Consider the following 11,891-nt stretch of genomic DNA (forward strand, 5'->3'; position numbering starts at 1 on the left):
TATTAAGAGCTTAGCTACAGCTTTACTTTTAAGTTTAACAATTTTTAGGCTTCTTAGTGTAGACAGTCTAAAGTTAAAAGTAGCTTAAAGTTAACATCAACATGAATGGAGTCTAGCCAGCTCAGCTTTAAATTGTTTAAGGTTGTGTGCTGTTAAGGGGAATGTGCTGCCAAATGTTAACAACAAGCTGTTAGACAAGTTATTATTATATTAAAGCAAATACTGAATTCCTAAAAAAATAAACAAATAAATTCCCACAGCCGTCAAGCTGTTAACATTAAAGCATTTTGCGCTGTAAGCAAGCAACTGCAACAGACTGTTAACAGACAAAAGCTTTGCATATGTTAACAGCATATACTTAACATAAGAGATAATGTTCAATATGCGGAACTGTTATGTAATATTTATCTAACCCCTGTTTCTACGCCCATGTGGCCAGTTATCAGGAGCTTGCAGCTGGCTCCAGTCCGGCTGTATTTCTAACTGCACGTCAGCTAGTCTGGCCCGAAGCCCAGCCAACCTACCCCCCGTCCCCCACCTAGTTTTCTCTTGTTCTTGCTGGTGTCTCAGCTGGGAACAACTTTTTGCTGTCTTCTGCTGCGTGTTGCATTTTCCTTGGAATTTCTCAGCATTTCCAATACTTAATTATTTGTGCGCGTTTCGCCAGCGTTTTACGTGCGTTTATGCCAGCGCAAAGGCTGGAACTGTAGGCAGTTCTGCCCGCTGCTCCACTTATGCAATCTCAGCCAAATCCTCAAAGTTCACCTTCAAAACTTCAGCGACGGCAGCATCTGCTCATAGATATATACACTATGTAAGCCCTCTACTACTTATATGCAACTGTATGGTATTGTATTTTTAGCCGGGTCTGCTTATGCCAGCTATAATGTTTGTTCCATTTACGTTTCGAACATTTTTGATTTGCTGTTTGGCAGCCACTTTGGCTGCACAAAATACAACGGGGAGTATTTATAGAGCTGCTGTTCGGCCAAAGCCTTAAAAATATATTGTCTAAATATGTAAATTGTGTTTAGTATTTTGGACATAGACGAAACGTGTTTCGTATTTCTTCAAACTCTTAAAAATGCTTTAAGTTATTTGGGCGAGAAAAATTCCGCTTAATTGCGAATAGAAAATAAGGAATTGACAATGAGCACACGTGACGGTTTTATTTACTTGCTTATTTATTCAAGCTTTCTGGTTTCTGTTGCTGTCAAAGTTAACAGCCACTTTAACCTAAGATGCTTCTCTCTTTTTTTTTTAAGCGTATCCTATAGTTAAGTGCCTGCCTTAAATGAGGCAAGCAGTTCAGCTGCATTTGACAGTAGGTTTCAGTTACAGGGCTGCCAGATTGTTATCTATTGCACATCTGGCAGCATCGAACATTGTTTACGGACAGTTTCCCGTTGATTAGCTTAATAAACATTTGACAACTTTCAGTTGTAACCAGCTTCTCAGAATAAATCATAATCAAATTTAACTTCATGCTAACTATTTACCATGAACTTGCTTTAAAATATGTGAAAACGCGCCCAAAAGGGGCTTGGGTTGCCCTACACGATTATGACTGTTACAATATTTATTCAAATATAATATTCTAAGAATATTTTATATATTTGTATTTAAACATTTATTTTAAATTACTTATTTTAATCCTTATGTAGAACACTGTGCAATGCTAGGGAACATTTTGTTGCTCTAGCGATTTAAAACAGACTCTGAAAAGCTGCCCTAATGCGATTGGAAAATATAACGAAGCGACAAACGGAGTCGCAAATGCGTACAAATTCCGTAACAAATTTGAGATGAGGTCTCATTTAAATGGAGTCGGTTGCATCGTTTCGAGTAAATCAACAGTTGTTGCGACTGCTGTTCATGCAACAGGCGGTGGCAAGGCATCTAATCGACTTACAAATGCGAGCAGGCGATAAGACGAGCACAGGCGACAACTGCAGCTCAGCTCAGGTGTCTAATTGGGCGCTGGGGGTGACAATGAAGCACTTAACCAGTGCCTGGCTGACCGGTTGCCCGGTTGCTCGGCTGCCCGGCTGTCCGATTGCCCGGCAGTCGGAACGCCAACGCGTTGGCCAAAGTCAAAGTCAGAGTCGGAGTCGAAAACGTTGCACCAATTGCCAATTGGCAGAGGCAAAACTCGAAAATGTTTCGTATGCAGCTCATGAATAACGCATAAGCTGTTCAGGATTGGGGATTGGGTTTGGGTTTGGAATCGACATCGGCATTGGCATCGGCATCGGCATCGGAATCGCTGTGCCAGACGTCTGTCTTCAGCGGGTGCGTTACAATTTAAATAAAACTGAGCCAAACAAAAGGAAAAGGGTTTTGCCTGTGGCACGTTGGCAAGTTGCTGTCGTTGCAGTTGCAGCGAGTGTTGCACGAATTTACCGTTGCCGCTGCTTGGCTAAACAGGAAACAAAAGCACCGCTACAATCATAAAACGATTAACAGGTCGTGACCATTTCACCTGATTACCCAAAGGGCCACGCGCTCAGCTCATTTGCATGCAAACGTTGCCCGTTGGCCCACTGAGGCAGAAGTGTCCAGCTCGAGGGGGCGAGGTTGGGGGCGAGGCTTGCGGTGCTGAGACAAGTGCAAGCAACAAGTGCCCGCAACGGAAGTTCAACTTCTGCGCCACACACCACACGCTCTTCCGACTGACTGGTCAGTTAGAACTTCCTTTCGCATTTTAAGTAGTCAATTATGCGAATGTGTATGCGAGTGTGTGTGTGTGTGTGTGTGAGTGGTGCGTGCTTTGCATGCCACTTGCCTAATGATAACGATAAGCCAACTCTCTGCTCTCTGCACACCCCCCCTTCCCGTCGGGCAGACGCTTGCCACGTTTCTTTTGGCCAACTGACGTCAGTTGCAGTTTCGGCCGCTTGGCTACAAATTAGAACAGAATTATCCCACGCATCTCGGATAATGTACGCGAAATGCTTGATCGATTGCCAGTGATCGATAGTTGTTGTTGTTGTTGTTGTTGTTGCTGTTGTTGTTGCTGTTACTGCTACTGTTGCTGAGCAAAAACTGACAACAACTGCAGACGACAGCGACAACGACGATCGTCAGGACAACGGACGGCGACAGGCGAGCACAAGGCACACAAACAAGCAGCCAGTGCTGCCCATTTTTTCTCTCTTAGCTTCTTTCAGCTTCCTTTTTTATCAGTTTAGCCATTTCTTGCTATAAGCTGTCTACACCTCTGTATTAATTTAATTTCGAAATTTATTTCAGCTATTTATTTATTTATTTATTATTTATTTTTTATGCAAACATTTAAACATGTTATTCTTCCTAAATAATTATGAAATTGTAAGATCCAAAGACATCAAAATTAAAATTCTAATTGAATTTTTACAAACCTTTTTTGAACATATTCATCTAAATATTCTTTATTGTTTTGTTGTTTATGTTTATGCTTATGTTTACACATAAATACAGCTATAAATATTTGTTATTTCTATAATTTTATAAAGTATCTAAAATTGTATAATTGAATATAATATATATAAGATTTACGTATTTAAGAATTTATTTTTGTATTTCATAATGCTGTACATTATCTTAGGCATTTATTTTGAACTTATTTTGCCGTTATTTTCCCATGTGGCCATTTTTAGCTGCCTTCAAAAAATGGGCAGCACTGCGATGCGCAGGCGCAGACGTTGGATCGTCGATCGCGCAACAAATTTCCGCGCGTAGAACGGTAACTTATTTTTTTCCACTTATTGTCAAGCCACGGCACAGAGGCCCAGGCTGAGGCCGAAGCTGGAGCTGAAGCGATGTCTCCAGCCTGGCTGTGATAAAATGTGCGTAAGTGATCAGTAGAAGACGTTTGCAGAAGACTGCGCGAGTTGGGGTTAAAATTCTTGGAGTTTTTTTTTATTTTATTTATTTTATTTAAGTTTTTTTTTTTTCTTTACTTTTCTTTTTGTATTGCAACTCAGCACTCGGCACTCGGCAGCATTTTAAAATTACAAGTATGTAATTTTGCTGAAATCAAGCGCTCATATGAAAATTCCACAGCGAAGCTGTCGATCGTTCGTTCGTTCCGATCGATCGATCGCCGCAATTGCGCTCGATTTTTAATTTGTGCTGCTGCACTTTTGCCTGAAATCAGAGCAAAGCCTATGTGACTCGGGGACCTGGGAATGGGGCTGAGATGAGATGCGGCCGACGCTGATCGGTCGACTGGTCGGTCGATCGGTCGATCGGTCGGATGCCCGTTGTCAGCCACTGTTCACTGTTAGCGACCTTATCGCGCCCACTGTGCGCACACAAAATGTCATTCTGTGCACGTCGCTACACAAGGCATCCCAATCAGTCGTAGGCACTCTATGGCGTTTCAGGTAAGGCACAGAGCCAGCTCTCTGCATCCAGGCTGCCTCGCTGCCTCGCTGCCTGGCTGGCTGGCTGGCTGGCAGCTCGTCATCATTATCTCTGCGCTGCCAACATCACAAATAATATGAAAAAAATACAAAACAAATGCGACAAAAAAAAAAAAAAACTAAAACAATTGCCTCCAGCTGAAAGAAGACGGACAGTTCCACGTCCAGCTCCAGATCGAAGCTGCAAATAAACTATTTCAATCAATGCGTTCGTCCAGGGATCAGTTCCTTGCCCTGTCGATCCCAACCCCACTCTCCCCTCCTCCATCGATCCCATCGATCGCATGCCAAAGGCATTTCGTAGTTTGCGTTTTTCGGCTGCTTTCGCTCGCGCATGAATTGTGGCCCACACTTTAGAAACATGCTTTATTTCTCTCTCATAAAGCATCAACTGAAGCTGGGCAAGAGCTCAAACAGATGTTTGTATACACGATTAGTTTCTGTATTTATTCATTTTTTTGTTAAAGCTTACTCGAAAGTAACTCTGGGTGGGCAGGGTCGCTTTTCATTTGAAAAGCATCTCTGAAATATTATTTATGTGTTTCAAGAATTTAATTTAAAAGGTAGCTTTTAATAATATAACATATCATTTGTTTGTTTTAAGAACTCAATTTATAAATAAGCTTTTAATTAATTTAAACAAACAAACAACTTCCAATTTTTTTTAAGTTGTGCACTCTGTTATGTATTGGAACATCGGTTAAAAGGCAGATAGAGTTGCACGACTATCGCTTAAACTCGAAAGCTCCTAGAATTATTAAGGCCCAACTCAAATAATATATAACTGAAGACCTCTTCTAAGGACCCAACAACAAAAACCAACTCGTTCTAAACTTTAAGCAAATCTCGCAATAATTGATATTCTCCTAGATCGCAGCTTGAAGCAGAACCGTCTTGAAGACGTTCAGGATATTTTCGATATGTTAAGCCATAGCAGAACATAGAGTACTGTGTAGTCGTCTACTCTCAACTATTCATACAAGTCAGCGAATAAATGTTAAATATTTAAATTTCGCGCCTACCAAGTAGTAAGCAGTGACCGCAAGCAGTTCACCAAGAACCGCTTGCAGTACTGCCTTTTCAAAAATAGAATATAAATATTGAACACCAGGTGGCGGTAAAGCATTAACAGTAGTGTCGACACTGCTTGCACAAAGCAGTCAAACAACCCAAGTGTATGGAGTTTGAATAAAGCAGTAAGCAAGCAGGTTGGCGGGCGTTCAAAATTATATTTGAAAACATTACGTAAAAAATTCTGTACCCTATTTTCTATAATACCAAAACAGACTTATAGAAGAAGTTAGAATGCATGCTTACTATTTGGCTCATCAGTTTTTTCTTTTATTTATATAACAAAGAGAAAGAGAAATACAATTTATCTTGTGCCCAGGCACATGTCAAAAACAGTTCAAATTGTCTTCGACAAATGATTAATTTTTTGAATTTCCACTTAATCGCAGTGTATTTAACACCATTTACTGTCAAAGTTCGTCGAACTCTTTGTTCTTTTAACATATGCAGTGCTTCCATAGAAGACAGCCCATTCCCGTGGCCCTCAACCTGATGACGAGCAATTTTTAATGCTGATTCTACGCGATTCCCCAATGAAAGTTCGCTTTGCCGGGCGCTCGTTTCGGCGAAAAGTTTTCGCTGCTGCCGAGCGAAAATCAAATCGAATACAATTTTCAATTGAAAGTCATCCAGTTGCAGTGCCGTGAGAATTTTGACAGCTCCAGATATGCGATACACTCGCACACACTCGAACAAATTGGCCCGCATCGGGTTCAATGCGACGAGTTCGAATTTAAGGAAGTAACCGGCGTCGCTTATCGGTGACTAACTGCAGAGCCCAAAGAATCCAAACGAAAAAACAAAACAGCACAAAAACTGAAGAACCACACAATAAGAACTTGCCTAGAACAGCTGAAAAGCAGCTAGCTGGCGGGGGTCTATCAGTCAGGAAGATACTCTGTAAAATGTAAAGAACTTTGACGAATCGTCTTCTCGAAGACACTCAAATATAGTCTGGTTATTTGAATTGCGAAAAGTCTTTCTTCTTTTTTTTCTTTAAAACAATGCCTATTTAAATGTTAAGTTTCTGAATGAATGCCAATTCAACTCTTAACTCTTAACTCTTAAGTGCAGCATAAAACAATTTGTTTTTGGTTATTTATTTTTAAGATATAAGTTCTAGAATACTTTATAAGCAAGTCTTAAGCATAAGCCCTTTCTAAGATAAGTTCTCTTGAAGAGATAACAACATCTCAGCAGAGTAGAAATTCAAAATCTTGTATGAAAAAATCTTAGAGCTAGCTTAGAGCTTAGAACTGAATTAATGTAAGCAGATTGTATTTAAAATAAATTGTAAAACTGATTCCCAAAAGTTTTAAGATGCAAGATAAATGCAAGCTGATGATCTTTCAAACTGGTTTTTCTTCCTTATCTAAAAGTGTTCTCTATTCTGTCGACTATTTAATAATTGTTATTTAATTATTTGGCTCTGGCCTCTAGAATTACACGTAATGCACTTTGCGCACATGAATTGAGTGTGTTTTGGCCATGTTTATGAATATACAAAGTCGGTTTTGGCCTGTGTCAGCCAAGTCAACGTCTTGTTTTGGCCGAGTGCAATGAACGCTCGCTCAGTTTAAGTCATATTTATTATTTTTGTATTATTTTTGTTATTTGTTGTTCTTTTTGCTGCATTTTATTTTTGGGCTCCTATTTGTTTTTGTTTTAGCGCGCACGCGTTGGCCGTTCTCTTCTTATCTGTCATTGGCAATAAAAAGTGAAACAATAATAATACAAATTGTTGGGACTTGCTTGTGTTAGCAAACTATGTAGTTGCAAGTGTGTGCGTGTGTGTGTGTGTGGGTGTGGCTGTGTGCGTGGGTTGCCTCAGCTGTGCTTATCAATTGAGAGGCTTATCAATTGCTGATGATTAGTAAATCGCCGTTCATGTCCGTGTTGCAACAATACACAAAGGCGGGGCTGCAACTGCAATTCGTGTGCAATTCGAGGCACAAGGAAGCAACCAGAGAGGGCTTGCACAATTCGCGCAGTGTAGTCATCGATATCGATAGCTACCGATATCAATCTGTGATTATTTGACTGATAAGCTTGACTCGCCCGCCAGCCTGGCTGCAATGAACGCTTATCGTGCATGTGCAGGCGCTGCGTATGACTGTTTAACTGTTTAAGTATAAGTATAAACAAACGGTAAACTCGCGCACACCTTAAAAGAGACACACAACTTGACCTAAATAAGGGCAGTTTTCAAAGCGGGAGCGGGAGCGAGAGCGAGAGCGAGCGGCCGACTCGCCGTTGGGGTGAGTGAGAGCTAGCTACGACTTTTACAAATCGTTGCATTTAAATCAACAAAACTACGAAGCGTGCTAATTTTTATGTATTTCATAACCGACTTTTAATTTAAATATAAGACGCAAAAGACAACAACAACATGTTACGTGAAAGCTCAAGCGTAAGCTCTCCGCCTGCCGCTCACGCCTAACGCTCTCGTTTGGGCTCAGTCACGCATGCGCAACAAAGCAGTGCAGCCAAAGCGCTTCAATTTATTTTCTTCTAAACAGCAGGCAGCCTAAACATAATTCAAAGTGCGCAAGGCAGTTGTGCTTTTGGCTGGGTGGGTGGGTTGCTTGAGTGTGTTCGTGTGTGTGCGCCGGCTCTGTTGCGGGCGTGGTGCTGCCTGCTATTGTTGTTGCTGCAGTCGCTGTTCTTCTTGCTGTTGTTGTTGTTGTTGTTTTTGGCTCCCCGACTCCTCTCCAAAAAGCAAACGAAAATGAAAGCGAGCACACACAAATTTGAAGTCGTTTCGGCAGCAGCGACGTCGGCAGCGCTGCTTTTTAGCTTTGTATGTGTGTGTGTGTGTGGGCAGACTGCGCTGTCATGACGTCACAAACTTTATGGAAGGCAAACTGCTGTGTCAACCGTGCAGAAGCAATGGAGAAAAAAAGATCAGTGGTTAGCGCTAGTAATAAACTAAAAAAGAACTAATACGTGAGCTACGTACATATGTTTAAAATATGTCGCTATGAATAAACCACAACTGTTATGATCCATCACATGCATTAAAATATACGTAAGTCATGTATATTATAAATAATACCAAGCAACAACTTATATGCTTACAATCACTGCATTAATATATTTTGAATATTATTTATATTTGTCTTCCTTTCGGCACAGCACTTTGACTTTATTCACACCACACAGTCACAGCCAGCCAAAGCTTAAAGCAACACCAACAACTTGCACGCTAAGTAAACTGCCTTGCAGTTGTTGTTGCTTTTGTTGTTGCTGTTGTTGTTGTTGTTGTTGTTGCAGCACTGCTGCTTCTGTTGGTTTTGGCGTTCCGTTGAGAGTAAAAGTGATTGGGAAAAACTTTTGCTTTTGCCTTCGATCGTTTGGTTGCTTGGCTCTTTTGCACTCTCAATTTGTGTGTCTCTCTTTCTCTATGTTGGTCTGTGTGCGTGTGTGTGTGTGTGTGTGTGTGTGTTGTGCTTTGGCCTGACCACCATCCACAGGTAGTTGCTGTAAAAGCAGCGCAGTCAACGTCTCAGACGACGAAGTCATTTTGGGCTTTCATGGCGCTTTGCTCTCTTTGCCCGTGTGTGCGTGCGTGTGTGTGTGCCTGTGTTGCTTATTTTTCGGCCGCTGTTGGCGTCGCTGCTGCGTTTGCGTCTCATTTTCTTTGCGCTGCTGCTGCTGTTGCTGCTGCGCTAAAGACTTTTTGTCACAGTTACAATTTACCAATTGTAAGCAGCGGACGCGAGCGCGCAAGCAGCATACAAAAAAAGCTCGCATAGCTAAAAGCGCATAACGGTTCTTCAGGAGCAGCCTTCTAATACAAAGCGTTCGCGTCGGCGTCAGCGTCAGCGTTAACGTCGACGTCAGCGTCAGCGTTAACTTGTAAATAAAGAAATACTCGCATATAAAATCTGTTGCATCATTGCTGAAACACTTCAGTCGCTGAATCGCGTGCGTGGAGGCAACACTTTACGCGACAACAACAACAACAACAACAATAACAACAACAAAGTGCAACAACAACAACACAAGAAGCAGTGCGCGCAGCTGCAGTGACAATTTCAAGCGGCATCTAAACGAAAAAAAACTAAAAGTGTTTTTAAAATAAAATAAAAAAATGTGCTAAGTTAAAAAAAAAAGGAAGCAAATAAAAAGTGGCTTAAGCAAAAACAAAGTGCAGTTTTCAAAAAATGTAAAGCAAAAAATAATAAAAAAAAAAATTCAAAGTTATTAAATTGTTTTCAAAATTAAGAATTTTGTTGCAAACATTTCCAAAGAACAGTTTACCTCAACTAACAACAACAAAGACTCTCAAAAATGATTTAGCGGCTGCCAAAGGGATAGAAAGCAAAGTTTTATAAACCGCAAACGCCACCCGCTGCCCGCCGCTGCCCGCCCCCGCGCCCTATTGCAAATTGGAATACAAAATAAAAGGCATCAAAATTTTACCCTCATTCGCAAACCTCAAAATGCTGAACATGGAATCGCCTCAGATGTACGCGGATGCGGTGCAGACGCTGGCGCAGCTCGACTTGAAGAAGCAGCCGCAGCCGCTGCCGCAGCAGGCAACAATCGGCCAAATTACACTGACGGCGATGTCCAGTGCACAGCAGCAGCAGCAGCAACAACAGCAACAACAGCAACAGCAACAGCAGCAGCAGCAGCAACAGCAGCAGCAACAGGTGACAACTGATGCGAACAACAATGCAACAGTTCAGGATGCGGCGCTGCTGGTCAAACAGCATGCGATGCAGCAGATGCAGCTGAGCAACAACAACAGCAACAACTTGCTGCAGAAACAAATGTTGCAACAGTACAGCACACAAACGGATCTGGACGAGCTGACCACACAGGAGATAACCTTGGACTTGCAACATTTGATAGACGATCAGTTCCGGGACACGGAAACCCTGGGCATATTCAGCGACATGGTGACCAGTCCGGGCGGACTCTCTGCCACACTGCCGCCCAGCGGCATGGTCAGCGCGGCGGCCAAGGTGCTGCAGCAGCAGCAACAAACGCTGGCCAATGCGCGCCAGCAACAGCACTCGTATGGCCGGGCAGCGCTCGCGTACATGCCGCAGGCGGTGCACTCGAATGCCACATACAACAATCACTCGAGCGACGAGAACAGCTCCGTGGGCAGCGACTCGAGCAGCACCATCAAGGAGGAGCCCATCGATCCGGACTATCGCCGGCATCTGCAGGAGTCGGTCAGCAGCCAGGCGGCTGCGGCGTTTATCAACAACAGCAATGGGCTCTACAATGCGTATCAGAGCAACAACTTGAGCAACAACAACAGCAGCAGCAACAACAGCAGCAACAACAGCAGCAACAACAGCAGCAACAGCAACACTAACTCAACGAATGCAGCTCAGTTCACCAATCTGACAACGGCTAATGTCCTGGCACATCACAGTCTGCCGCATCTAACGGCAAACACGGCCCAGCAACTGTTGAAACATCACTCGAAGCTGCAGCAAACGCAGCAGCAGCATGCACAGCAGCAGCAGCAGCACGCACAGCAGCAGCATCGCAAGCACAGCAACAAGCATGTGGACAAGGGCACCGAGGAGTACCGCAGGCGGCGCGAGCGCAATAACATTGCGGTGCGCAAGAGTCGCGAGAAGGCAAAGGTGCGCTCAAAGGAGGTGGAGGAGCGCGTCAAATCGCTGCTCAAGGAGAAGGATGCGCTCCTGCGTCAGCTGAGCGAAATGACCAATGAGCTTTCGCTGCACAAACAGATTTATATGCAGCTGATGAATCACACGAATCCCGAAGTGAGTCGCGTCTGTCGCAGCTTTCTCAATACCAACGAACATGCGCTGTAGCTGTGATGATTGACTGAACGAGTGAAAGAGAGAGAGAGAGCGAGAGAGAGAGAGCGCGAGGAGAGAGCCTGTAAATTAGTGTGATTGTGCGTGTGCGTGTGCATGTGTGTGACTGACTCAATAAAAGCTGTGTGTGGGTAGCGTATAAGTCTAAGGATGTTAAAGCTGTAAACAAAGCAAACAGAATTAAAAAAAAAAAAACAAAAAAATCAACAACTCGCAGCGCATGACTTGCAATATACCCAAAAACAAAAATCTGTATATAGGCCACAAATCGATGTGCAACTAGTTTGCAGCAAGCAATGCGAGTTGTTTAAGTTTTGCTAAGATCTTTAACGCGACTAGTATAAGTCCCAATTACTCTTCTACTACTTCTACTACTATTACAACAACTACCGCTACTTGTACTTGCTCTTCTACTTCTATTCGAACTTCATCTATTTGTACATTATTTTGGCTGGGCGTTTCTTATACTTTCTGTGTGTTTGTTATCATTGCTTCTATTTTGTACTTAATTTTAATGAAAATTGTAAAATACTTTTGCACATTTTGATACAAATTATATAACATAGTATGCATAAGTTAAGCCAAAGAAAAGAAAATGTTT

General features: G+C 42.5%; 1 protein-coding gene across 1 annotated transcript; it reads left to right on the forward strand.

Moving 5' to 3' along the window:
• Positions 1–9,163: 9,163 nt before the first annotated feature.
• Positions 9,164–11,547, forward strand: slbo (slow border cells). The gene has a single exon (XM_002049415.4). It carries the CDS (start codon positions 9,923–9,925, stop codon positions 11,282–11,284), a length of 1,362 nt encoding a protein of 453 aa, XP_002049451.1. The 5' UTR covers positions 9,164–9,922; the 3' UTR covers positions 11,285–11,547.
• The last annotated feature ends 344 nt before the right edge of the window (positions 11,548–11,891 follow it).

Source organism: Drosophila virilis, chromosome 5 (genome assembly GCF_030788295.1).
Source record: "Drosophila virilis strain 15010-1051.87 chromosome 5, Dvir_AGI_RSII-ME, whole genome shotgun sequence".
Classification (NCBI taxonomy): domain Eukaryota; kingdom Metazoa; phylum Arthropoda; class Insecta; order Diptera; family Drosophilidae; genus Drosophila; species Drosophila virilis.